The sequence below is a fragment of the Toxorhynchites rutilus genome, chromosome 2 (assembly GCF_029784135.1).
Source record: "Toxorhynchites rutilus septentrionalis strain SRP chromosome 2, ASM2978413v1, whole genome shotgun sequence".
NCBI classification, from domain to species: domain Eukaryota; kingdom Metazoa; phylum Arthropoda; class Insecta; order Diptera; family Culicidae; genus Toxorhynchites; species Toxorhynchites rutilus.
This window is the reverse complement of record NC_073745.1, coordinates 193,114,901-193,142,853: the sequence shown is the minus strand read 5'-3', so window position 1 is coordinate 193,142,853 and position 27,953 is coordinate 193,114,901. Positions and strand designations below refer to the sequence as shown.

Here is a 27,953-nt window from a genome sequence, read left to right as displayed (position 1 = left end):
AGAAGACACGAAGCCGGTTTTCAAATTTTAAAATTTGAATGAAAATTTTCACATTATGTTATTTAATTATTAGAAACACGAATTTCTGACTTTCATTCAACCATATGGTCATACAATTCCATCATTGTTGCTGATTTTTTTCTTTATAATATAAAGTTGTCTTCATAAACAATTTTCGTATGAGACTTTTTCCCCACCTGCAAACAAAAATGTTTTTAATTTAAATAGAATACTAATTTGATATGGGAAAGCTAATTTTCATTCATAATTTTAATTTTGAAAACGTTCACTCCGACTGAAAATCAGCTGTTCTTTGACGCTCCCCTAAACTAGTAAACGAAGCTCACTGCCGTCAACGCGGATCGCTGTTTTGAAGAAAACAAATACTTCTGACGTGTGAGATGTTGGCATCAAAAACATGGCGGGTGCCATATGGCTGATCAAAACACACCGGACATCCCTAAACACCGTAGCTGAAGTCGTCAAAGAATTCTACTGTTTTCGTTTTCGACTGTTCTTGAAAGTAAGTTTTCATCTTCATACAACATTATGTTTAACAAAAATTGCAGCTTCTGTTGATCGTAACATTCCAGCATACAATGATACAATTTGTGATTTTGATATCGCTGTGCCTTTTGGTGCTGAGTGTGGATCGGGCGGACGCGTCCGGCATGGATTTCACTGATACTGTCGCACTAATTCTTGGCCTTGTCATAGGTACCATCGGCATACTCGCCTGCTTGGGACGTTATTCCCGTCGTCTGCGGGCTGAGCAACTTTGAGACGGCTTATTGTTGAGTGGCAGTAAAGACCATAACACTTAAAATAAGTATAGTTTGTAAGCATATTTCAAAATCAAGTACCAAATGAGTTTCCTGCGTTTGATCAAAAGACCGGCTGTTAACGCTGCAGGAGCCTTTAGCAGAATGCAGCCCGTTTTGAACATTAGAGCAAAATTAATCATTCGAAATGAGTCGAGATGCCTTTCTTCGGACACGTTTGCTTCCGGCGTTTGGACAACTATATCACAAAGTACACCCGTGGCATATGTACAACAAGGATTGATCAATATACATGACATTTCCGGCCTGCCTTGGTGGGCCTCTATCATACTTTCGACAGTTGTTCTGAGATCCGCGGTGACATTACCTCTGGCGATATACCAGAACAAAATCATTGCCCGGTTAGAAAAAATAACTCTTGAGATGCCGGATTTGGTGAAAGAGCTTAAGAAAGAGACTGCATATGCGATGAAGAAGTTCAATTGGACCGAGCAACAAGCCAGAATGATGTACAATCACTCGGTGAGCAGATGCAATATAATTTGAGGAACCGTAGTTTTAATGTCTTTCATTCTTTCGTACAGTTGAAAAAACAATGGAACAATTTGGTAATCCGAGAGAACTGCCATCCGGCAAAAACAATGATTCTTCTTTGGGGTCAAATACCGCTGTGGATCGTTATGTCTGTAGCAATACGCAATATGGCTCTAATGTTGCCGGATCCCAATTCGATTGAGGCACAAATAACTTTCGCCGAGCTAACATTGGGTGGAATGGCGTGGATACCGAATCTAACAGATGTAGATCATTCACTTATATTGCCTCTGGCTATGGGACTCATCAATATAGTGATCATTGAGGTGGGTTGCTCTAAACTAATGCTTGTGAAGATATACTTTAAATGGAGGACTGATTTCAGATACAAAACGTGGCAAGAACAAAGCCACCCACAAAATTGCAAAAGATATTAACTAATATGTTCCGAGGTCTAAGCGTTTTAATGGTTCCTGTTGCAGCTACAGTTCCTTCGGTAAGAAAGCTTGTGGCACTACATAAATTAATCGAGAATATAATGTATTTGCCAATTTGCAGTGCCTTTGTCTCTACTGGGTAACGTCCAGTGCTTGTGGGTTCAGTCAAAATCTACTGCTGATGTCGCCACGGTTTAAACGATTGGTTGGAATTCCCAAAGTTCCTTCGGAGATTGCCCGACCATATGAGCATATAAAAACATCATTCGCAGCGAAATATAATTCTTTATTGAGAAAAATAAGACTACACTAGAAAAACGATTGTAAAGTTTATTGTAAAAAAAGTTTTGGTCCATAAAAATATTCATTGTTCATTGTTGTTTTACTATTTCCTAGAGGTAATATACAAAATTAAGGTACGTTCTTCAAACGCCGTACATGTGCAGCGATTGTTTGAGTTTCTGTTCTATCCAGTCCAGATAGTGCGACACTTTGACATAGACTCCTGGTTTATTGACGTAACCGCAGTGGAATCCCCATGAAATTATCCCATAAAGCGTATGGCCACCTGGAATAATCGGTAAATTCGTTACATTGATAAATATGATTGGTGAAAGATGATTACATTACTGAGAGTTGCTGGGTTATGAAAATAATAAAAGAAGTATTTTTTCGGTTCAACATTCTTGGTTTACAGTGGTTTACAATTTCCTCTAGAAAATACCCGAAAGATTTACAAAGGAACTATTAGGTGATTTTTTTTGCATAAAATGAATCGAATCGAAAAGTCGATACAATCATTATGACACTCAGCAAAATATTGTATTTTGTAAATCGAGATAATGAGCTCTATTATAGAAATCGAATCGATAAAAATTTGCTCCCGTGGCCGAGTGGTTAGCGTCCCACATTATCATTCCGGGGTTCGGGTTCGATTCCCGTTCTGGCTTGGGGATTTTTCGTCGAAGAAACAAAAAGTTCTTCCGACTTGCACTGTGGCCACGTATATTCTAGAGCTTGTCATTTCAGAATACATTTAAGGCGTGTTATCCGACATCTCAACTAAGTACTACTAAGAAAAATGGATGAGTTATATCCAATCTTCAGAATGCAACTCGGTGCTGATGCGCAACAAGATTTTTGTACCCAGTTGAGCTTCCACTCCTTGCGCACACATGCGCTCTGGCGAATGAGCACGCTCCGATGAAATGTTTGGTTGTCAGCGCCGTGGGCGCAAGCCCAGTTTTAAACTGAGTTTTACGCTGAAATTCGCGCCGTGTTTCTATACTGCGCGCTTGAATCCGCTTGAATCTCTCTATTGAGATGGTTGAGATATTTTTCTTCACACAAGCGTATACGGTTCAAATGGGGGCGCGCTGTTGTTTTTATGCTTTGCTTAGAACGAACGAAGACAAAGCGGGCGCTAGAATATGATGTGTATGTGTGTGTGTATAGAATGAGACACGCATCACACAAGTGAGAATAAATGTTTAGTATCTGAGTCCTGCGCCGGGTACATTTTGCGCTGTCGTGCTTAGGGGCTGTCCACATACCACGTGGACAGAAAAAGCATGATTTTAGACACCCCCCTCCCCCTCCGTGGACAAGCGTGGACATTTCTTATACCCCTACCCCTGTTGTCCACGTGGACATTCCTCCGGTTTTAAGGAAAAAATCAAGAAATTCTATTTTTTTCGCTTAAATTTCATTTCAGGTTTGTTTCTATTTTCTATTCCATATGTTTATTGATAAAAATTATAGCCTTACCAATGGTAACGATTTGTCTTCAAATCTTCGATTTTATTTAACATTGTCCTGGAGCTCATTATTTTTTTCCGAATTCCATTTACGTTATCTTCATATCCATTTTAAAATATCGATTGTGAGCTTATTCTCGAGGATTTTTATGGAAGCTGGCTGGCTGTTTGAGTTTCCAAAAAAAAAGGCAATGAAATCAAGCACTTTGTTTGAAAACAGATTTTTCTCGTCTAAACAACAATGACTTTCGCTTTTACAGGTTCGGTAGTGCCTGATGGCTATAATGAACCTAGTAAAAACAAAACATCTGCAATATCATCGTGATCGATGATTCCGTTGACCTACAACCCTTAAATGTTAAATCATGCTAAATATTGTCCTGAAAAATTCGTGCCGATTCTAAGGAAAAAACCAAAAGCATATTTTTGTAAACATACATCTTTTCGATCTTAGATGCATCGTTTTTCCCTGAGTATTTTAGCATCCTTCATGCAACTTGAGAATTCCATCCTCTCAGAACTTATGCTATGCAGTAAGTTGAAGTTCTTACAAGAATCTTAACAGTTAATAATCTGAAGATGCAATATCTGGTGTGTAAGGCGGGTGGAGTTTTAGAAGTGCCCTAGAAGCGTTCTGGATCGTTGATTTTCAAACGTTCAGCTGCTAGCAGTACTTGTTGGAATTGATCGAAACTAGTTGCTTGGTAGATGCTCATGATACACATTTTCTTCCAGTCCTACCAGACCCAGCCATAACTTTCTTCAAGCGAAAACCTGCTTCGGGGTTCCATTCACTTGCTAGGATTTTTTTAACTCAACATTCTTGTAAATGATTTGCCCTTTCCAATTCGTTACAAATATGTATTTTTGTCGCGTTTATGAAACGAATCGCAGATTGAGATAAGTCCTTTCAAGTGTTTTTCGGTAAAATAAACCCTTATTCCGGAATCCGGTCGGATTTGAATTTAGCACAATGTTGCGTTCTTTAAGAGGGTATTCTAGTCTAGAAATTTGAAAAAATTCTTTTCTTCATATTTCTCTAATTCAGACATTTAAGAATAAACCATAGGAGAGACTTTTCGAAAATCTCATTATTTACCAAGTTATAGCCATTTTAGTGATGCGATATCTTATCTAGTACGGCCATAACAATTAACTTCAAACGCGTTTTTCTCGAAACATTTTTTTTTCAAACTGGCTTACACGATATCCCAAGTTCTACTTATCCGATCTATATTTATATGAATACAATCTGTATGTATCTTTCTATCGCATGAACCTATAAAATATTATAATTTTGTAACTTTACTATTTCAAAAAAATCAAGAAACTTAAAAAAAATGTTTTAAACAGCATTTTTTTTCTTCAAATTTCCGCCATTTTATCAAAAAAAAAACACGGTTTAGACTTGTCCGAGGTTCATGCGATAGTGGCATCTTTACTGATTCAGAATCTGTTCGATTTGTTTGTTTCAGAGAACCAGAAGTGCTGGAATCTTGTCCGCCATGGCACAACTTTTTTTTACCCCCCTCACTTGATCGGCTTCTAATTATGGATATATTTTTTTTCGTTCAATTTTCGTTTTATTGTTGAAGGATAGATAAACAAGTAGTGATATAATGGATGGTAAAAATATTCTTTGTTTTACTTTTTCGGAGCTCGAAGAAACGTCCGAAATTCGGTCTCTATCCCCCTTAATCTGATCGAGTCAGATCCTATCGGATTGTACAAATGTTGCAACCTTGAAACGCGGAATGCAAAAGTTTATTTCGTTCGGATTGCGATTTGTCAAATCCGATCAGGTTCCATAATATGGGTTAATATGTAGTCCACGCAGTGTTGCATGTTTGCATGTTGCATGAATGTTTTTCGTGATGTTTCGTTTCTGTGATTTTCGATATCTGTAGCGAATCTACTAATTCATGTGCATGAAAGATTAATCATGTCTTTTAATTAATCAACAGTAGCAGTATGAACTTTCCAGACAACTCAAAAGAAGCGCATTACAAAAATTACCAGACATCAATGAAGAACAACATCATTGCAAGAAATAGATCTCCAGAGATACGGCCCGTACACTCATGGAAGAAATTGTTGTTCGTTTCAATATTCAGAAATCCTTGGGAGTTCTCGAAAAAAAACCAAACAGTTTTGTCATCAAGAGCAAAAGCTGAATTCAACCCGCACTTAAGTCGTGATTTTTAATACAGTAGAACCCCGATTATCCGCGGAATAGTGCGGCAAGGCCTCCGCGGATTACGAAAATCGCGGATAACGTAATCAATAACTAAAAATGAGATTCGAACACAAAAAAAAATATTTCGGCATGATAACTAAGTTTTATGAATACAGGCATCATTAAACTATGCATCTGTAAAGTCGTACACACCAGGGGTCAATTAATGTAAAAGCCATAACCAAAACAAAATAGCAAAAGCCTATCACTCAATGATCAATTCCGGGAAAGTCCATAGAATTACTATGGAACTCACTTCCGCGGATAATCCGCTCGTGGATAATCGAGGTTCCACTGTACTACAAAAATCAAACATTCTTTTTGTTATTGGGTGTCTGGCGGATTGAATGGCCCTCTATCACCGATTGGAATAAATTGGATCCTAGTTCATGTGCGTTACCTTCAGAATATACATTTCAGGAAAGAGGTTCAGTCAGATGAAAAAATATGGATGTTCGACCGAGCAGCACTCTCAGGCAGTTCAGTATTTTTATTGATGAATACTGAGTACTCAGGGCGGGCGTGAAGTTCAAAAAATCGTGTAAATACAAAACATATCTCATTCAATTTTGACTACTAACTTGAATGTTTTACTTTAAAAAATACTTAACGTGTCCACGTGGACAGTATCAAAACCCCCTCCCCCCTCACCGTGAACAAGCGTGGACATTTTCGTAACCCCTACCCCCCCTAAAGTTGTTCACGTGGTATGTGGACAGCCCCTTATGAATTTTGCGCGCTTCGCACCAAGAGAGAATACGAGTTTACTTTGAGCGTGCGCTGTTGAAAATTCAACTTAAGCGCGGCGCTGCGTTTGTTTTCTGAAGACTGGTTATATCTATGATATAACTGCAAGGTTGACGTGGAACATAATTTTTTTGTATTGAATAAATTCTTGATCGAATGAAACAATTTCCGAATTCAATTGAATTCAATATTTTTGCTTTGTTAGTAATGAGTTTGAACAATTGTGAGAAAGTAATGAGAAAGATCAATTCATGCATTGTAATAGAACATGCGGGTACAGAAGTTTAGGCTTGCGTGAATCAACAACTTCAATTACTACTTTTTATACTATAGAGGCTTTAAATTTGAATGTTCATTCGCCTCTAGTATCTGAAATGAGAATTTTCCCAGTATTAGGGAAACATATTCCACCCTGCACAAAGACAAGCGAACTCAAAAGTACTGGCAGCTTGCATATATATGTAAAGCGGTTTCCCCCAGGCACCTTGGTTTAGAAGTCCGTGTTAGGGAAACACATTTCGGTGGGAACAAAAATAACATTCCATTCCATTCTTTGTTTTTAAGGGGCTTTAAACTTTGCAGTTCATCTCTAAGAAAATTTGCCTCTAAGAAAAATAACCCCGTATTTCACGTGTTTGCAAAGCGGCTTCTCCCAGGTACATTGATTTTGAAGTCTGTGTTGGGGAATCCGTAAATCGGGCCAATCGGACCGTGGCAGTTAGGGGGCGTAGATAACGTATTACATTTCACTGTTATTCAATTGTTTATTTCATGAAGGATAACATTTTATTCAGTGTGATAGATGCGTAGAAATATTTCCTATTAATTGATGCAAACATCATTCCGATCTATTAAGAAATGTTCGAGTTATTAGCATTCGAAATCTTTCTTTTTTTCCTGCATGTTCTGTGTTTAGGTTTTCATTTCACCCCCATATATTCCGGTTAGACGTAGTCCCACGTCAGAACCATTCAAACTTTGTAATTCATTATTGTATGGCTCGGAATGGTGGTCAACATAGCTAATGTTTGAAATTTTATACGCGCATATTCACACAAGCATATTTCATGTTGTTTACATACTTTTGTCAAATTTTGTGAAATATATTACTGTTTTACACTTGTCCCGTAGCGTCTCGTCACAATATACACGAATTTTAAAGATGAAATTTACGGCATTTATATGCTTACTTTCTCGTCTTCATTTGCCACAACTTTGCACCATTCAAAATACAGATAATATGACAGAAACTTACAGATGATCTTACACCTACTTTACATTGTAGTGATATATCAATGTTGAGGTTCAGGAGTTAACAGATTCTTAAATGGGGGTATGAATTTTGCGTATGAAATTTAATACGCTGGGAGATAATAGGTTAATCCAATCCAAAACTGTTCCAAAAAGTATGCACAGTACGTTTTGCAAAATGTATGTGTATAGAATTTTGTGTTTGGAGAAATGGCATCTATGAACCGAGTTGTGTGTTCAAAACTCCAAATACAACTAAGAAATTACTCGATTTAAGTCAAGTCGTACAGCAATATACTCACGATCGTTCATGCACACTAATGGTCCACCTGAATCACCTTCACACGCGTCAACACCCCCATCCAATGTGCCTGCACAGAACATCCCATCGGTGATATTGTTACCGTACACTTCGGGTTGATTACAAACGGCATCCGATAACAGTGGAACTTTGGCTGTTCTTAATTCCAATGAATGGACTAAATTCAAAACAAAACCATGGTTATATTTATAATAGAAATAAATACAAACAGAAATACCTGAAGAACCAGACTCAGTTGAGCCCCATCCAGAAATTGTACAATTCATTCCCTCCTGGTAGATTTGACTTTTAGAAGGAAGGCAAACTGGCTGAACGTATTCGCTGAATCTTATCGGGGTTTTCAACAGAACGACGGCGATATCATTATTCATATGATGGCCAACTCGGAAGTTTTCGTGGATGTAGTAATCTTCAATGAAGATATCGATCTCTGCCGCCTCCAAAGCTTCTGTATTATAGTCACCAATGCGAATCATGTAGGCACCCTTGGGGTATCCAACCAGACAATGAGCTGCTGTCAGGATATGATACTTGGAAATTAAAACGGCACCACACCAGTGGACCGATTTGCCTTGTTTTTTGGCCCTCAACGCTGCTTGCCACGGGTGATGTCCATATACTGTTTCCCCTCCATGAACTACTCGCGATCCGTAAGTTGGTTTAACTAGTTGTGGATCGATTTGTAATTGACCGCAGCTGTCTGGGTAAATCTTACTTGATTTCTCGACAAAGTCGAATTTCATGGATTTTCCTGATGCTCGAAGTTGCGCTGGCGTTGGTCTACCTGTTTGGGATGACCCACACCTTACTTCTACATCTTCCGTATGTCCACAGTTATGCTCTCCCCAGTGCCAATGCGTACAATCATCAAGAGACTTCTCATCACCATTACAAACGACCTGATCTAGCCAAATTTGACCAGTACCTTGTTTATATCTGTTCTTTCTCACTTCCGCCGTCCCGTTCAACCCAAGTTGTCTACATACTACTCGAGCTTCCCGAATTCCGAAGTCGTCATCACAAATTGTACCCCAGATTCCACGGTACTTCACTTCGACTCGCCCTTCTGTGTTGCTTGGTCCATCAACCAAGCGCATCTCTAGTGGGGCCTACAAATGACGCGTGTTATTAATGAATAATGAAGAACATAATTAGATATTGATATTCGAAACCTACATTGCAGTGTTGAACATTCTCATCTGATCCATCAGCGCAATCCATTACATTATCGCAGAGGAAACCAACTGGGACACACTCTGACGATGTATTACACAACCAATAATCGCTCGGACAAGTCATTTTAGGTGTCTTGCATACCACTCCCACCACTTCCTCAGCATTACAATCATGAACTCCCCATCCCGAGAAGGCACAATCTTTCAGTGAACTCTCGTTCCCGGTGCATCTTACTTCATCCATGATATACACCGTACGACCATTGTTTGCCATCGCCGCATTGGGTGGATAGAACGAATTAGGCTTCAGCTCGAGAGCCCCAGCTTCAAAGCCTAACTCTCGACAGACTACATGGGCTGCTTCTATACTGAAGTTATCATCGCAAACATATCCCCATTTGTCAAACACTTTAACCTCAATACGTCCCTGATGTTTGTTAGACAATCGTACTTCGTAACCAATATGGCTGCAGTTGCGTTCGTCTGCACGATTGTCACAGTCGACTTTACCGTCGCAAACTTTCGATTGATCGATGCATTTTCTGTTGCCACAGATGAATTTATCTTTACACGGATTCGCAGTCGATGTTGGACGTTTCGTTGTTGATGTTGTTGCGATTGGGCGCCATTGTGGTGAATCTTCGCCGAAGCGACTTTTCACCGCCGGAGCTGTGGTGGTATTCCTGATACGATGAAGGGGGTACCATCTTTGGAGCTCCTGCTGCGGTGCAGAAGGGGGTGAGGCATGTTGACGATTGAAATCCGGATTGTGATAGGCTCTTGATCCGTAAGGTGTTGGCGGCCGATTAGTTGGAGTGGGATCAAGCAGTGTTTGATGTCCTCCATGCTGAGAGTTGAGTTCCAACGGAGAAGCAATATAAGGGGATGATTGGGTGTTTGGATTTTGATTTTTGTTTAATCCTAAAACCTCCAACTCATTTTTTGGAGTTGTCGATTTATTCATCATCGTATTGACTTTGTCCATATCGAGTTCTACGTTCTGATCGGATAGGTACGGTCGCAGGAGTACTTTGAGAGCCTCACTGATTGGAAGAGACGATTGACTGTCGTTCAAAGTGGGTGATCCAGGTGTCACATTAGGACGATAGAAATCTGGATTATATCTATTATTTGCCTGATTCATTTTTGGAGTTGTACTTAGTGGCGGTAAATACACAGGGCGTATCTCACTAGCTGACGGTCTTTGGTAAATTGGCTTCGGAATCTGCTGCTGAATATTCGGAATTGGCGTAGTTTTTGTTAATTCTTGTTCCACATCAAGGTCGAATCGGACATCTATGTCATATGTCACATTTTCAACATCGATTTCCTCTGCATCTGGATTAGGCTGGCGAACTGTTTCCTGTTCTTTAATATTTTGATAACGGTTACAATCCACATTGTAGATATGATCACAGGTGGATATCGCTGGATTGAACGCTGTGCCGGGTCCACAGTCTTGAATAAACATGACTCCATTGTTACAGTTTAAAAATTTCCTGCAATCTGTTGGATGCTCCCGAAGTCCAACCGCATCAGGCGGGCATTTAATCTGGACTGCGTTGGTTGGTTGAAGGGATTCGTAATCGTAGTCCTGGGTATATGCAGCAGATTTCAAGTCACGGGGTTTCTTAAGTTTAGTTAATTTCTTATAGTCATCCATTGTGCTTGAAGTAGTGCAATGTACTTTTGAAGGATGGTCGCATTGTCGTGTTTCCGAGTTGAAAAGCGTGCCAGGTGCACAACTCTGAATGTAGCCGCGACCTTTCCAGCAGTTCAAAAATTGTCTACAGTCCATAATGTAAACAAAGTGCCCCGATTCCAATGGTGGACACTGAAGGCCGTTAAAGTTCCCATCGGTAGGTGATTTGTTTTCCTTCAATTTAGAATTATTAGCGTCCGATATGGCATTTTCTTTGCCAAGTCTGTTGCTAGGACTGGTTTGAAGCCTCGGCAGGCTCTTTTGTGGCATGAATTCCGTAGCCACTGGACGAGGTGTGGTAGATGAAATGTCAGAAGTTCGATATGGAGGTGCATGATAATGTAAATTGAAATCACTTCGAGCGTAGTTTGGTTCATATGCACGTGCCTTGTGAGTGTGCACTTTGCTGTAGTCGCTGTGGACCTGGGGCATCATATTTACATTGGGGCCAGAGTTGGTTCGTGGATCAAAGATCTACAGAAGAAATTCAAATTGAAAATTAACATATTGTCTTCAAGAAAAGTATTTTATGAAGCCGTAGCCGTTCAATGACAAAACTCAATACTAAATGTATACACTCTGTCCAACTTCTATAAGACCAGGTGATGATCTTGCTGCTTTGTGTCATTGTAAGCAAACAGTGCTTCAATTTATATTCTAGTGTGTAGGTATTGGGGACTACCATACACTGCATGAATTTCATATGTGTGTGTGTAAGCGCTGAGCGTAAACGAATGTTTTCGTATTTTCAACTGTCAAGATTCTATAAGACCAGTTACATTTTCCGTTGTTCTAGTTGTTTTGATCAATTAAATCTGGCAAATGCCGAAGGTAAAAGACCTCACGGAGAGAGAAGAAAGACAAATCGATGCATTTCATCAAGAAAATGTTGATATCAGAGAAATTTCTCATCGGATTGGACGATCCCATCAAGTAGTGCTCATTTGTTTGGCGAATCCTCAAGGATACGGTAAGAAGGAGAGAGCTCCACGTAAATCGATGCTCTCTGACCAGGATAAGCGGAAAATAGCTAGAACAGGTTCGAATCCCTTAAAAATCGCATGCGCAAATAAAGCAATATTTCAACTACTCAACTGCTCGGGTGACAATTCGTCAAATTTTGGTAAAAAATCCTCACATAAAGAGGGCTTAAGAGGTTAAAACTCTTCATCTTATACCATCTCACATCGGAAGACGTCTGAGTATTGCCAAAGCTCACATGAACCGACAGTGGGATATGGTAAGTTGTGCCAAAATATGTTTTCAAAAGAATACATTTTGCTATATACCATAACCAAAAGTTCTTCAATGTATAGGTTATCTTCGCTGGCGAAAAAAAGCTCAATTTGGATTGTCCTCATGGTTTCTACGGGCACTGGCGTGTTTCACGGAAAAAGGAACAGTATTTTTCAATCAGGAATTTTGGTGGAGCCTCGTGCTTGGTTTGGGCGGGATTCTGTGCAACCGGAAAGCTCAGATAGCTTTCACATCATTTAAGGATTACACATATGTTCTGCAATCCTCTCTCCTACCGTTTTTGCGTGGATATCGTCACAAAAAATATTCACATTCCAGCAAAACAATGCTACTATACATACCAGAAAGTAAACTAAGCAATGGATGAAGAATCAAAAACTTAATTTTTTGGACTGGCCTGGACTGGTTCATTGAAACGAGCCGGCTATACGGCAACGACTGGCTGGAGACCGGATACATTTCGTCTCCCACCAAGAAGGTAAGCGTTGACGTCAAATACGTCTTCCACACTATGTTCCCGACGAAGGTAGTTATGTGGCTAAAGATCAGCGAGATTCGATAATTTGCAGCGATCAGGAAAGCTAAGAAGAATGACTGAACCATTCCATGGGAACTGACCTAAAAAACAGCGTATAACGGTGACGTATAGTGTACCAGAACAACTCGCATTCTGTAGGTGTGTACTTGTGGAATGATTACTCTATTTAGATTTTGACGCTTGTTTTTCAATTCTCAAGATGACATCCAAGCAGGAAGAATAAAAAAAATGAAAATTTTACACGATCTACGAAAAATACAGGCTTCTCGCATGCAAAATTTTCAAAATTGTACAATGTGACCAAATTAACGGTAACGCACGTGATTAAAGTGCGGAATCCCAACCTCTTAAGGTGAAGGTGGAAGCTAGCCATTGTAGTAGTTTAGGTAAACTCTCGTGTAAAAATGGAGTAATAGAGTTTGTGAGAGAAGAGCAAAGCACACAAAAATAGATCAATTCACTTATCAGACTGTGTGGCGCTTCATTGACTTTGAATATATTTGAAAAAAAAAACAAATAACAATTCAATACTAAAGTAAAATGTATGAACGATATGTTCCGATGAACAATTGCAAATATAAATATATATAGAAGGTGCATTTGCATATGATTCTGATTATACGCGAGCGTAACATGAGCAAATTTATAACACAGGCGAATTGGGCTCTTTTGGTATTAACAAGTTCTTCCGCATAGTAACTCTGTTAGATCTGAAATGGAATATTGTAGAAATCTAGCCATCTAGTAATCTTGCGATTTGTGCACCCTAGCAACCCAATGTTTTTCGCTCCTATAGCAACGTTTTTTCACCAAGTTTGTTGCTTTTGTATCGAACCTTCAAAAATGGAAGACGTATTAAAGGGACTGAAGTTTTGTTAAAAACTCCGTGAGTTTTTTTATGAATATCCCGAAATAGTTCAACGAATCGTTCGTTGTTCAACGCTACTGCTGTAATAGAGGTGTTCCCCGAGTGTCCCCCGAGTGTCCCCCGAGTGTTCCCCGAGTGTTCCCCGAGTGTTCCCCGTCGAAACCATCTGCGGTCCATCTAGCGATCGAGATTGGAGTCCCCCATTTGCACGAAGAAATCCCAGTGATTAACCCGTTGTAGAAATCCCGCCCCATTAGTGTTCAACCCCATCATTTTGGTGCCGTGACCAGAATACAGGTCACACAATTCGCCCCGCAAACAAGAAGACGTACAGAGATAAACCCCGGTATCCGCACGATATCAAGAAGATTAACAGAGATAAACCCCGTTGCCCGAACTTCTAACGAAATTGGAAAAATTCGTTAATGCTGCCACCCACATTACCCGTGTATAACTGCCCATTGTCCAGTTATCTCAACCTGTTAGTTCCCGTTAGTTACTGATAGAATTAATCATACAAGGCCTCTTTGGAAGAGGTACAAGGTGAGTACCGTTCCAATAAGATTTACTCAATTTTTCGGTACTGCTGGGTCTTTTTCGACCGTTTTAGCTGTCCATTTGTATTCGGAGCTACCGTCAAGATGTCGAACCAGAACGAGAAAAGGATGAAAGCTAAGGAGCTGAAGCGGAAGAACATTATTGACTCGATTACCCGTTTGGAGACATTTTTACGGAATTTTGATCCTGATGAACATGGCCACGAAGTTCCACTACGTTTGGAGCGTATCGATAAGTTGATGGAGTCTTTCGAAACAGTACAATCACAGTACGAAGAGCTGGACGATGATGAAAACTTTGCACTAGAAAATGTCGAAATGCGAGCCAATATCGAGGAAAAATATTTTCAAGTGAAAGCTGGTTTGTTGGCGAAGCGCCCCACTCATGAATCGCCTGTGGCATCAACCTCTACTCAAGCTATGCCCCCTCGATTACCATTTCCCACCCCGCTGTCGAACGTTAAACTGCCGACGATCACGCTGCCTGAGTTCGATGGTGATTTTAATGGTTGGCTCACCTTCCATGACACTTTCCTTTCCATGATACACTCGTCCACGGAGATATCAAGTGTGCAGAAGTTTCACTATCTCCGCGCTGCTCTAAAGGGAGAAGCAGCGAATCTCATTCAATCAATCACCATCACGGCTGCGAGCTACTCTGTTGCTTGGGACACGCTTATCAAGCGTTATTCCAATAAGAGTCTACTACGAAAAAAGCACATACTAGCGCTCCTGAAGTACCCAAAGATCCCAAATGATTCTGTGGAGGCGCTCCACCGCATTCTTGATGATTTTCAACGGCACACCAAGGTACTGCAGCAGTTAGGAGAACCTGTCGAACAATTTAGTTCCATTCTGATAGAGCTGCTGGTAGACAAATTAGATGACGCCTCCCACAGCGCATGGGAGGAATCAATCGCATCAGATGAAAATCCGACCTACGAAAAAATGGTTGAGTTCCTGCTGAAAAGGACTCGAGTACTTGAGACGATTATGGTCAACCGCCCAAGCCCATCCCAATCCAAAACCGGAAACCACAATTCTGGAATCCAAAAGCAGAATGCCTCTCGTGTCAGCTCCAACGCTATGCCTGAAAGTGTTAACAAGGAATATCCATTATGTCCCGCCTGTGAAAAACAGAGGCATTCGCTGATGGACTGTCTCTTATTCAACGAAATGAATATTCAAGATCGTATGAGGGTCGTAAACGACAAAAAGCTATGTAGCAATTGCTTCTGTAGCGACCATTTTGCTCGTACTTGTCGCTCAAAGTTTGTGTGCAAGCAATGCACCAAGCGACACCACACGATAATACACCCCGGTTACATCGAAGTTCAATTGCATCCGGAACCTAAATCAGAGACAACCCCGAAAACAGAGAACGAGCTCCTACCTGGTCCCTCCCGCGTGGTATCTGCTATTGCCACCACCGAGACTCTGGCTGCTGACAATAATGCTCACGTAGCAGCATCCAGCGCAGCTGTTGAAGGAAACAAAATGAGTGTACTTCTTTCTACCGTGGTTCTAATAATCGTAGATGCATATGGACAAGAGCACTTGGCTCGAGCCCTGTTGGACACAGGGTCGCAGCCGAACGCAATCAGTGAACGGTTGTGTCATCAATTGCATCTTACCCGCACAACAGTCAACGTCCCCATAACGGGTGTAGACGGCACCCTCACCAACGCTAAATATCAGGTGACAACTGAGCTCCGATCCAGAGTGAATGATTTCAAGCAACGAATGAATTTTCTCGTCCTGCGAAAAGTTACCAGCGATACCCCAGCAGTTTCATATTCTATTACCCATTGGAAAATTCCGGAATCAGTTTTGTTAGCCGATCCTGAGTTTAACATTTCTCGAAGAATCGACCTCATAATTGGCGCAGGTCATTTCTACACTCTTTTGCTAGATGGACGAATCCGCTTGGCCCAGAATCTTCCCATGCTGGTCGAAACGGTCTTTGGCTGGATCGTCACTGGTCAAATGAAGCACGATGAATCAAGAGAAGCAGTAACTTGTCATGTAGCTTTAGCTCCGTCGATCGAAGATCAACTACAACGTTTGTGGAAACTTGAGGAGGTGACCGCAGATCTCAAATTGCAGTACCCTAATATTGTCGAAGAATAGACCGTCGCGAAGAAGGACAGTTCATCGACTAAAGATCGAATCATATTTGAAGGCTCACTGAAGATTGCTCATGACGAATTGCTCACCATTGTTCTGCGTTTCCGACACATCTCAATTGTGCTTATGGGTAATATTAGAAAAATATCCCGCTTTGTTTTGTTTAGCCCCGACGATCACCTGCCCCAAAGAAAATTCTGGAAATACAGAAGCACGCACGATTTTATCTCGTCCTTACAAATTATGCACAAAGTACTACTAGATGAAGACATGCACTGTGCCAAAGCCATCCTCCTGTGCTTAGGTTGGGGTGATGAAACCACTCCAAATCTTCATCGTAAGTGGAAACCATTTTGCCAAAAACCCACATCTCTTCCAAAATTATGGAATAATCAAAATACTTTCATCTCGTATTACCGTAACACATTAAAAAAATCATATGAAGCATGCATTTATATAAGTTTGGAAGGTGATAATAGCAACGTCAAAGTATCCAAGTCGGAGATAGCCCCGTTGGAGTCAATCAGCTTTCCAAGATTCGAGCTGAGTGCCACTCTCGTAGCATCTCTTGACCCCAAGAAAGTATGGCCAATTCAAAATCTCCCTCGCTCCGAGTTCCCAACGGAAGAACTCGAACAACGTCAAGTACTCATTCATCAAGCTTCTCTCTCCCACAAGCTGTTCCTGCAATCCTCGTCATATCAAATGATGCTGAATATAGTGGATTTTGTAATCCGCTTCATCTGTAATATACGCTCAAAATATGACCGGATCCATGTCCGAGTGCTTCTCGTCCAAAACACGAACGCAACTCAATTATATCTGATGAAAGTAGTGCAACCAGAGGCATTCCACGACGAGCTGAAGGATGTACGCAAAAAACTGCTAATCCCACAACATTCGGCACAAACTTGTCATCGCTGGCTTCCGCGCATTGTTTAAATTGTTCATTGTACTGCACCAATTGAAGCTGATCCAAGGTGGTAATGTCACCACCGGTACCCAAATCAGACCTCTATCGGCTGAACTTCTATTGGCGATTTCAAGCCCACAGCCATCAATGTTGTCACCGGTCAAAATCGAAGTACCCGAAATAGTTCCAGATGCAAAATACGATCAACAGAAATACTGCAACAACATCTTCAGAGACGTGGCGGTTCCACAATCTTTAGGAGGTATACTGAAGCCATCAATATTGAAGGTACCCTTACGCAAAGAAGAAGAATTATTAATTATAACATAGATTTAAGTTGTTATTGAAAATTGTATTTTCAAGGTGGCCGGTTAATGTTAGATCTGAAATGGAATATTGTAGAAATCTAGCCATCTAGTAATCTTGCGATTTGTGCACCCTAGCAACCCAATGTTTTTCGCTCCTATAGCAACGTTTTTTCACCAAGTTTGTTGCTTTTGTATCGAACCTTCAAGAATGGAAGACGTATTAAAGGGACTGAAGTTTTGTTAAAAACTCCGTGAGTTTTTTTATGAATATCCCGAAATAGTTCAACGAATCGTTCGTTGTTCAACGCTACTGCTGTAATAGAGGTGTTCCCCGAGTGTCCCCCGAGTGTCCCCCGAGTGTTCCCCGAGTGTTCCCCGAGTGTTCCCCGTCGAAACCATCTGCGGTCCATCTAGCGATCGAGATTGGAGTCCCCCATTTGCACGAAGAAATCCCAGTGATTAACCCGTTGTAGAAATCCCGCCCCATTATTGTTCAACCCCATCAAACTCGATGTTGATAATTCCTTAATATTTTCCTGATAATTCCTTAATATATTTCCTTCGTTGATCGTATTGTTTTCACATATTCACGTTGGAGAGCCTTAACCCTTCTCTTCGTTGGCCGAGGCATTTAGATTGAATATCATACTTTTCCGTTTACTGTTTTTGAAAGCATAGGCAGCCGTGGCAGTGTTCCGAGCTCTGCAATACATTTTTCTTACCCAATGTTAAAGTTGCTAAAACTTACATTATAGACCCATTAAACGTAAAAATAATAATTGTATTGATATCAACACAATTTTATTCTATTGATTTTCATGACATGGAACGCTATGACTCCGGAATAACATTTTATTGAGTGGTTTTTATAGCTGTTTCGATGATGTTGTTTGGCATCAGTGTCGAAAAAATAACGATGCTTCCACCAATACAAACAAAACCATTGCAGAAGATTGAAAAACGAAAATTTAACTTTCAGAGCACTTGCTCGAGTTTTCCGACGTTCTTCACTATACGGTGCGACAGCAGATGAAAATTTAATATCTTGTGAGTAATCGATTAGAGTTTGGTTGATATTACTTGATGGGAAGTGTGCGAGAACGATCATTTTCTTCACACTGTTTCGCAAAATTATTGATTTTCGGGCGAGGGGTGAGGGAGGGAGATGAAAGAAATGAGCGCCATTGTGGCAGCCATTTGTGGCTAGCTTCCACCTTCACCTTAAACCAGATTCGGGTACAAGTTTCGCACACAACAGTGTAGCGAGTCAAGCAACGTACCGGGTTTTCGTTCTACGAGAAAATTAAAATTCCTAATACTCCTTTACGATGGCAATTTGTTTCACTAATCCTGTATTCAATAATTCTCTAACTTCGATTACAAATTAATCACGGTGTTTGTGTGGTACAGTGTTTGGGCCTGCTGCCGTCGTACGGTTTTGATCCTGAACGTTACTTCGATAACGATCTGCTGCTCCACCGGTATATAATCTCTATTCTTTCGGATGGATGAATTCTGTCCGCTAGCGTGCCAGTTCGTTAGATTTCTGTTTCTTGCTAAGTGCACAGGAGACAAGAAGTTATGATAGAACACGTGCAACACACAAGTCTGCCTTATTATTCGTTGCTATATCAAGGGTTATCCACGACAAAGCGGTATAATACTACACGAACCTTCTCCCGAAATATTTTTTTTGTGCGAATGAAAACGGAAGGGAACGTCTACTTGAGATAATGGGTTTCAATTCCACCCTTTTATTATTATGTTCAACATTTATCCTCAGCCAGTCTATCTCTTCCGGTAATCTATTGGCATAATGGGCTGAGTCCAGGTCGGGCCAAAAGACTACTTCCTCTTTCGCATGGTACTTCTTTATGAAGTCGGCAACTTCCGGCAGGCACTTCGTACTGCGGCTTTAACATTCCCTTCTCGCTGATCATCAGCCACAGAACTACCGTCCTCGGGAACATAGTGTGGAAGACGTATTACTGGCAACACTTGTTGGTTGTGTTCTCGTTTTATTGTTATGATTTCTGCGTACGGTTATTTCAATACCTTTGTTATTTTAAATTGCTATTGTCGCGTTATTCGTTGTGTTAACAGTATTTATCCGTTGGTGCCCATCAATTTTGTTTAATTTTGGATCGAATTCGTTGATATGAGGTAGTGTGAAGTGAAGTTATTGTGTTTGATGGTTTGATCAAGGCGCCTAGAAGTATATACTAAGGTGGGCCAACTTGCTAAAACCACTCTTCAGCCATCTTGGAAGTCTACTGTGTTTTGTTTGTAAACAAAACACAATACGCTATTGCCGAAGCTCGCTGGTGATCAGTCTGTCTCTTTCACGCTACAAGGAAATAATTCCCCTTCTATTTTCTTCCGTGCTGTTTTCATATACCGCTCCCCTAACCAACTTAGTGACGAAACGGCCTCACCTAGTACCATAGACCCGTCTTGGGTTTGATAAGAGCTTTACTCTATTGGCGATCTAACGTACAAATCTACACCTAGGCGGCGCTGCGGTGAAAGTGATGATGGTTTTAAATTTTGCCGTGTGAGTTTATGGGAGGATTGTAGTTCTTTCCATAAATTACAATGTTATAATCATAAAAGATTAATTGACTGCGATGAGTTTGGAAGAAATTTAATCCTGCGCAATTTTATCTATAACATGTTATTTTCTTACCTCAATCAGTAGTGAAAACTGTACAAATATTGACAACGGTTGAATCAAAGAAGGGAGTACGAGAGCACAATCAAAAACAAGTAGACAATGCATGGTTCCTGCATGTGAGAACTACCTTGGAAAGCCCGGAAGTAAAATATCCGTGATTTGTTTTTGAGTTTTAGGTTACATTATCATCATTTTCTTAGTTCAAAAACAAAATCCAGGAGTCTCACCGATCGTTTACGTTTTGCGTTAGATCGCCAATCACACCTACCAAAACTTTTCTCCCGAAGGGAGCAGCGGTACTGAGAATTGTGTAAAATACAACTTTCACCTCACAACATTATCAACTTTACTGGTTGCATATCTGTTGGCATTGTTGTTCCCGCATTAAGATTCATGATGGAATCCAGTTGTGTCTAGTGCTCTGAGACGGTGAAAACATTGAAATTCATGGAATGTCAAGGTTTTTTTTCGAAAAAGTTGCTAATTTGGATTGCGTTTAATTTTCTCGAACGAACATGGACTCCATTAACGATCAATCCAATTTGTTGAAGTTTTGTAACAATTGCACCGCAATCATGAACTCAAAGCATGTTCGTGATGCGTTCGCCACTTTGAATTATGCATTTCTTAAACTGAGCGAAACACATCGCACTAGAAGGAATCCAATGATGGTTGGTGAAGAACCGAGAGCAAGTAGAACTGTTAAAAAAAAGTCTTCACTGCTCCTGCAACTCCCAAGCCGTGGCCGAGCCTAAAAACCCAGCTATAAAAAGATCCGTTGGTGCTGCGGAGCTTGAATCTTCAAAGCTGCCTAAGATGTCGTGCGGTAGGAGAAAAATAACAACCACAATCCCTGTTGTTCATCCATAGCCTGGAAACTGCTATGTTTCCATGTCCCGAATTGATCCAAAATCATTGAAGACGCATTTCGCTAGTCACCGAGTGTATTCCATGTGACGAGCCCATCATTGTTAGCTGGTGAAAAAAGACACTGACCTGAATTCGACGCGTTTCGTCTCGTTTAAAATTGAAATCGATGAAAAATAACAGGAAGTGGCTCTATGCGCTGAAACGTGGCCTGATGTATTGTACTTTCGCGAATTTAGCGACCATCAAGATCGGAAAGCTCAATTGAGGTTCTTCAGAACGCTTCAAAACGAGGAGAAAATACAGCCAGCGAGTCATATCAGTAACAATCCACAATGTTTGTACAACTGTGATACAATGCACAAAGCACCATGAGAGCTACTACTCCGACCCAGTCGAGCCACACGCTGGACTCCATCACCCTCGAGTAGACTCCTGCCGTTCAAGTCATTCCGGTCGTGGCAGCACATTGGATCTGGTTTACTGCGCTCCCGACATTAACATAGCTTTCAGTGAATCCATATCGCAACTGTTGCTGGTGGATCTACACCATCCTCCATTAGTACTGTTTTTATTAGCTACAGGTGAAGCAGTGTCGGCTGCTGAGGATCATGACGAAGCTTGAAAACTGTTAAATTACTCTAAAATTGAATTCGCTGCATTCAATGAGTTTCTGTGTATCCACGATTGGAGTGTTCTTGATCAATAAGTTAGTAACATGGTGACGCATTTCTGCAAAATTGTTATCAGCTGGCTCGTAACAAATACTCCACGAAGAAAACCTCCGATGTCTCCAGCATGGAGTACTCCACTCCTACGCGTCCTAAAGCGCGACAAAAATTCCTACCAACTCAAATTGCGTCGATGACGACTTCTTGGAACAAAACACAATTTTCAACTCGCTAGCAATGCATACCGCAACCTTAACGAGGTTCTCTACAAATCGTACGTGCTTCGTGTCCAGACAAACTTGCGTAGGAATCCAAGAAGTTTCTGGAATTTTGTAAACTTAAAGCGGAAAACTGCAGATATCCCGTCTGAGGTGCTCTTGAGAGATCGGCGTCCTCTGTTCCGGGAACGTGTATTTTATTTTCAAAATACTTTGCTTCAGTGTTTGTAGCTGATGCAACTACCCCGTCCGAAGCCGGATCTGCTGCAACCAAAGGCGCGTCCACATTATGCCGAATACTGCCGATCGGCCTGTACCAGACGGCATATTCGATTCGTTATGTAATGTGGACGTCACATCGGGTGCACGAAGCCGAAGCTCCATCGTGTGCACGAAGTCGTCGCGAACAAACAAAGCACAATGCCGTCAAGGCGAATTTACCTCGTTTTGTTTTGGTTCGACTTTCTTTCTCTCGCTGTTACTCCACAAATGGTTGAGAAAGGCGTAAAAAAGTTGAAGGGGTCAACAGTTCCTGGACCAGATGGCATTTCAGCAATAGTTTTCTGTCCTTGTGCTTAAGCTTTGGCTTTACAACTCTCCCGTATCTAGAGGAGATGTGTCTAAAACGCGCCGGTCGGGCAATTTGAGCCGCCTGATTTTTTCGTAAACCAGCAAGAATATAAATGCAATGGATATAGGCAATTGTGCTAGTCAATGATAGAATCCTACCATTTAAGTTTTACATTCGTAACATGCTTTAAAAAAATAAGAAAAATAATAATAATAATAATGTTGCTTGAAACCGATTCAGAGGCGATAACTGTGGGACATATTTATTGAGTCGAGTTCCCAGTGAATATCTCAGATGAAGAAAGTGGTAAGAAACGATTCATTTCCTTCTCAATTTGACATTTTACGCATCAGCTTACCATCGGGCAGAATGGCATACCCTTGATCGGGGCAATTTGCTCGCTTTCGGCCTTAAACATTCTCACGAGACAAATAGCTTGTATGTGAGGGATGCCAGATGATTTTTACAAATATCTCTGCATGGCACGAATAAATGTCTTCAAATGTAATCATAATGAACAAAAATGAGCAAACCATCACGATATTTCGAACATGATGTTCGATAAATCACACAAACAATTGTTTTTCCATACTTGGAAATGACCCCAGTATGTTTTCACAGGTTCCCGGAATAAATCGCCACAGAAAACGACTGCAACAGAAACCACCGCTTATAAAATGTGTAGTAGGCTATAAATATTGTGGCGCGGTATTGTATTTCAAAACAAGAATTAACCGGGCAAACGTATCGCCCCAGGCAAACGTAACGCCCCGGGCAGACGTATACCGTCCGACGCTCGCTAGAGCTCGGTCGGACATTGCTAAAGGATCGTATCCTATGTTTCAAACTAACCGGGCAATCAGTGGATCCCAGGTTTGCGTGCGAGACACCGCCGCTTCCGACGGCGGGTCGGCGGTGGACTCGGATTGCGTCATCTTGGCGGCATGGGCCGCCTCGATTCCTTATCCTCGCCAAATGGGGACTTCGTCCCCATTACATTGTCCTCAGAATAAATTTCGAAAAACGAGAACAAGAGAATAAATTTATAATAGAAATGTGAGGCACATGATGTTTTTCCCGCGCCAAATATTTCTAGCCTACTACACTTTTTCTAAGCGGTTGTTTCTGTTGCAGTTGTTTACTGTGGCGATTTATTCCGGTCACCGTTTTCACAAACATTAATTGTCTTCACAAAATTAAATGTCTTCAAAACGAAAACATGTCTTCACATCTGGCAACTATATTATGTGCTCAGAGAATGCAGCAAAATAAGAGCGCGGACTGGAGAATTAACGCACGAATACTGGGAGAACACGCTCACCGGAGGAACGGTTTCTTCTCTTCGCTGGTGGGCATGAAGTGAATAGATTGATGGAATCTCTCATTCATATAAGCTGTTTCTTTGAGCTTTATAGTCTCTGAGAGAAACAACTCATGGTCATATTATACTTCTGCTGGGCCATTTAGCACCGTATGATTGGAAATTTAGAATTTGGGCGCCTTACAAAATAAGATTCGTAGCACTTTTGTTATTCAGTATCTAAAATACAGAGCGATTGCAGATAACTGAGGGTTAACTAATCTACCCAGCAAACATTAAATCGTATAACTTTGCACATGATAAGTCACATATAATTTCGTATCAAATCACAATCGCATAAAATATCAATCAAAATATCGATCATATATATCTAAAATCGCATAAAATGCAAAAACACGATTTTCCATGTCATCGATGGATTGAGTGGTAACGTTGTCGTATCAAATCGCATATCAGTCCAAAAAGCATCGCATATCGTTATATACGGCTTTATATGCGTACAAAATATGGCATATACGTATATCGCCTCCACTTTTGTGTGTATATGCTAGTTATCTGCATCATATATCATACAAATGTGTCTTGGTTGTATGTATATCGCCTCCAATTATAGCTATTCATACGACTTAATGTTTGCTGGGTACGTACTGACGTAGTTGTTACCTTAAATTTTAAGAGCACGGTCAAGATAAATCCATTCTCGCTTAGGGGGTGCGTATTACCCACTTCTCCTATACACAGCTTCGCTGGATCAAATTGTGACTGACGAAGTATGATACAACACAATGGGCCCTATTTAAGAAATCGAGTCGATAAAAATTTTCCTCGTTAGCTCTATTTTACTATTATAGATACCGAGCAAGTCGACCAATTCAATACTAAAGTAAAATGTATGAACGATATGTTCCGATGAACAATTGCAAATATAAGTATATATAAAAGGTGTATTTGCATATGAAGTATAATTCTGATTATACGCGAGCGTTACATGAGCAAATTTATAACACATGCGAATTGGGGCTCTTTTGGTATTAACAATTTCTTCCGTACAGTAACTCGATGTTGATAATTCCTTAATAGTCTCCTTCGTTGATCGTATTGTTTTCACATATTCACGTTGTAGAGCCTTAACTCTTCTTTTCGTTGGCCGAGGCATTTTGATTGAATGTAATATTTTTCCGTTTACTATTTTTAAAAGCATAGACAGCCGTGGCAGTGTTTCGAGCTCTGCAATACAATTTTCTTAACCAATGTTAAAGTTGCTAAAACTTACATTATATACCCATTAAACGTAAAAATAATAATTGTATTGATATCACCACAATTTTATTTGATTGATTTTCATGACAAACGGTATGACTCAGGAATAACATTTTATTGAGTGGTTTTTATAGTTGTTTCGATTGTGTGGTCTGGCATCAGTGTCGAAAAAATAACGATGCTTTCATCAAAATAAACAAAACCATTGCGGAAAATCGAAAAATGAAAATTTAACTTTCAGAGCACATGTTCCAGTTTTCCGACGTTTTCACTATATTAGAGTTTGGTTGATATTACTTGATGGGGAGTGTGCGAAAACGATCATTTTCTTCACACTGTTTCGCAAAATTATTGATTTTCGGGCGAGGGAGAGAGATGAAAGGAATGAGCTCCATAGTGGCAGCCATTTGTGGCTTCCTTCCACTTTCACCTTAAATATATGCAATTGCAACACATGAATTCGAGTTCGGTAAGAGATTATCTCTATTTACAAAATATTGAATTTTGCTCGGTGAGATAGTGACAGTGATTGTATCGACTTCTCAATTCGATTTACATAATAGGGCCCAATGCCTGTTTCTGAGCTTCGACAATACGCATTGACCGATTAAGTTTGCGTTAAAATTGTCGGTAACGAATTGTTGATTGTCGCAGATTGCGTTTTACTTCATCGAGCAAAGCTTCGATTTCGAGCACATCATTTAGGCAATATGAAATATAATATACCAAAACTTGAACAATCTTTACATGCTGAAATGATGAAGAAATTTCTTGCACGAAAATTTACGTATTTGAACGTCCGTTTAAACTCATGTAAATCATATGTCCCCATCGAAGTTTTAGCATTTTATAAAATAATGGTATTCACGTTGCGCAACGTAAACAAATGCATCCTGGTCAACATGTAAACTTCCATTACATCAAGTGACATGGTATTTCTCGTTTTGACAATCATAGTGCGCTGACTTGCAACATGCTTCGATCGTCATAACACTCTGGCAAACTATTTATCATCAAAGAGTGAATAATTTATTTTGTCGGTTTATGTTTTGTTGCACGTCGTTTGATGGTAATGTTGCAATAGTCGTCATAGTAGCCCAAATGTATCCTGAATATCTAGGGACTTCACTGATCTTTACTGCCTGAAGTCATTCTATTGTTCTCTTGTTCGGCCAATTCTTGAAACCGCATCGGTAGTATGGAACCCTTACCGGCGCATGTGGAGCATCAGGGTTTGATTCAGGATCAGGATCAGGGAAAATTCAGAGCAGAGCAGTCAGGCATCTACCGTGGTGTGATCCACGGAACCTGCCGCCATATACAACTAGATGTCTATTACTGAATCTGGATACGCTTGAGCGCGTAGGCGTATTCAACAAGCCACTTTAGTTGCCAAAATAATTGATTTTCATTAGTAGAACATTTTTTTTCGGAGAACCGTCACTACGCTTCAAGATTGAGAATTCCAATGTGGATTATTTCATGGATTAATCCACAAGAATTCAAGGATCCAAGGATTATCTCACTTAGATCTAGTGCTCTTTCTTGAGAACAGTTTCATGTTATAACTTACACTGGCTATAATCCGGTAAGCAGCAAGAACAATCATATTTGTCTCCATGATAATGGTGCATTTTACGAATTTTCACTTGTACAAGTTAAAATAGATTGTATTCCGTAGATGTTTAAGATCTACGCACACAAGAGAGAACTATAATAGTGATCAATCAGGGGTCAAATAATTGATTGTTGATTTGCGATATTTTTCGATGGTTGTTTTTGGCTATTGAGCGTGACACTCTGTCATACTCTTTCATACAGACCATTCCCAATCAAAAGTTTGGAAATGTTACACGAAAATGTGTTTTTCCATTTTTCTGATCAACTGTTTTACTTATTAAAAAGTTCTTGCTATTCCAAAATGTATTGTGTTTTTCTTAAAACTCATTTGGAAAGATAAAACTAATTATATGTCAGTAGAATATGGAAGAATTGTTAACTGATATTAACACCAGGTACAGTGCACAATCTTTACATAATTGGTTAAACTCTATTAAACATTCTTCTTGCCCATCTTCAAGAGTCCTACTTTAGCTTGATAATATTTCCTGTTTCACACTATATTGCACGAGCAGATATATTGCCTGTTTCACACCTCCTGTTGAACAGACTTTTTAAATAATTTTGAGTATGTTTTTGATGTTAGCAATAGAACGTATCACGTATCAGCATGAGTGATCTTAGATCACACATTCCAATGAACAGGCATCTCGATCGTCCTCTTTTAACTGATTTCAAAAGATGATCATCTTATTTTTTACGCAGTTTCCTTTCCAATGTGATGATCGTATTCCCACAGAACGGCTGTGTGAATCACTTTTAATGCAAATAAGCTTCATTTGTTTCGTCTCTGCCTCTACACGTTTGATCTCGTCCTTTGTTTTTCCAACTGAATCTCAAACTGATAACGTTTTGCACTACACATTTCGTTGATAGCACTAGATTTTCTGCACAGCTTCGCACATCTACGCATGTTCAACTTACACCGTATGCATCATTTACGAGCAGCAATATCACCGATGCCGTCCAGATTATCCATTGATCCTGGCATCCCATCTTCCTATTATTCCACGTTTGTTTTGTGTGCACTTGGTATACAATGGTACGGAAAAACTTGTTCAGCCGAACACGTGGCTAACGCTCCGAAAATACGTCCGCTCGGGTCAATTTCGCAAAACCTAGTGATAACGTCTGCTACACTCAGGAAGTCGTGATCGTGAGTACCCATCATCCACGGAACACCCAGTTACTGGAGCAGTCCGATCATCTTTCATGCTAACGTTATCAACTTCTTCCGACC

General features: G+C 40.3%; 2 protein-coding genes across 2 annotated transcripts; one reads left to right on the top strand and one right to left on the bottom strand.

Annotated features, from left to right (window-relative positions):
- Positions 1–368: 368 nt before the first annotated feature.
- On the top strand, positions 369–2,125 carry LOC129764684 (cytochrome c oxidase assembly protein COX18, mitochondrial). Its single transcript, XM_055764031.1, has 5 exons — positions 369–523; positions 594–1,304; positions 1,367–1,642; positions 1,702–1,812; positions 1,875–2,125. Exons 2-5 carry the CDS (start codon positions 867–869, stop codon positions 2,064–2,066), a joined length of 1,017 nt encoding a protein of 338 aa, XP_055620006.1. The 5' UTR covers positions 369–523; positions 594–866; the 3' UTR covers positions 2,067–2,125.
- On the bottom strand, positions 2,064–27,953 carry LOC129764682 (neurotrypsin-like). The gene is made up of 5 exons (XM_055764030.1): positions 27,638–27,953; positions 9,243–11,417; positions 8,284–9,175; positions 8,047–8,223; positions 2,064–2,321 (listed from the first exon to the last, which is right to left on the bottom strand). The coding sequence occupies exons 1-5, from the start codon at positions 27,707–27,709 to the stop codon at positions 2,179–2,181; spliced, it is 3,459 nt and encodes a 1,152-aa protein (XP_055620005.1). The 5' UTR covers positions 27,710–27,953; the 3' UTR covers positions 2,064–2,178.

Coding starts and splice junctions, on each gene's coding strand:
- LOC129764684 (XM_055764031.1), top strand. CDS start 867: ATGAGTTTCCTGCGTTTGATCAAAAGACCGGCTGTTAACGCTGCAGGA. Junction 1,305..1,366: donor GAATGATGTACAATCACTCG/GTGAGCAGATGC, acceptor TCTTTCGTACAG/TTGAAAAAACAATGGAACAA. Junction 1,643..1,701: donor TCAATATAGTGATCATTGAG/GTGGGTTGCTCT, acceptor GACTGATTTCAG/ATACAAAACGTGGCAAGAAC.
- LOC129764682 (XM_055764030.1), bottom strand. CDS start 27,709: ATGGGATGCCAGGATCAATGGATAATCTGGACGGCATCGGTGATATTG. Junction 8,224..8,283: donor AACTGAGTCTGGTTCTTCAG/GTATTTCTGTTT, acceptor TTTTGAATTTAG/TCCATTCATTGGAATTAAGA. Junction 2,322..8,046: donor ATTAGTGTGCATGAACGATC/GTGAGTATATTG, acceptor CGATTATTCCAG/GTGGCCATACGCTTTATGGG.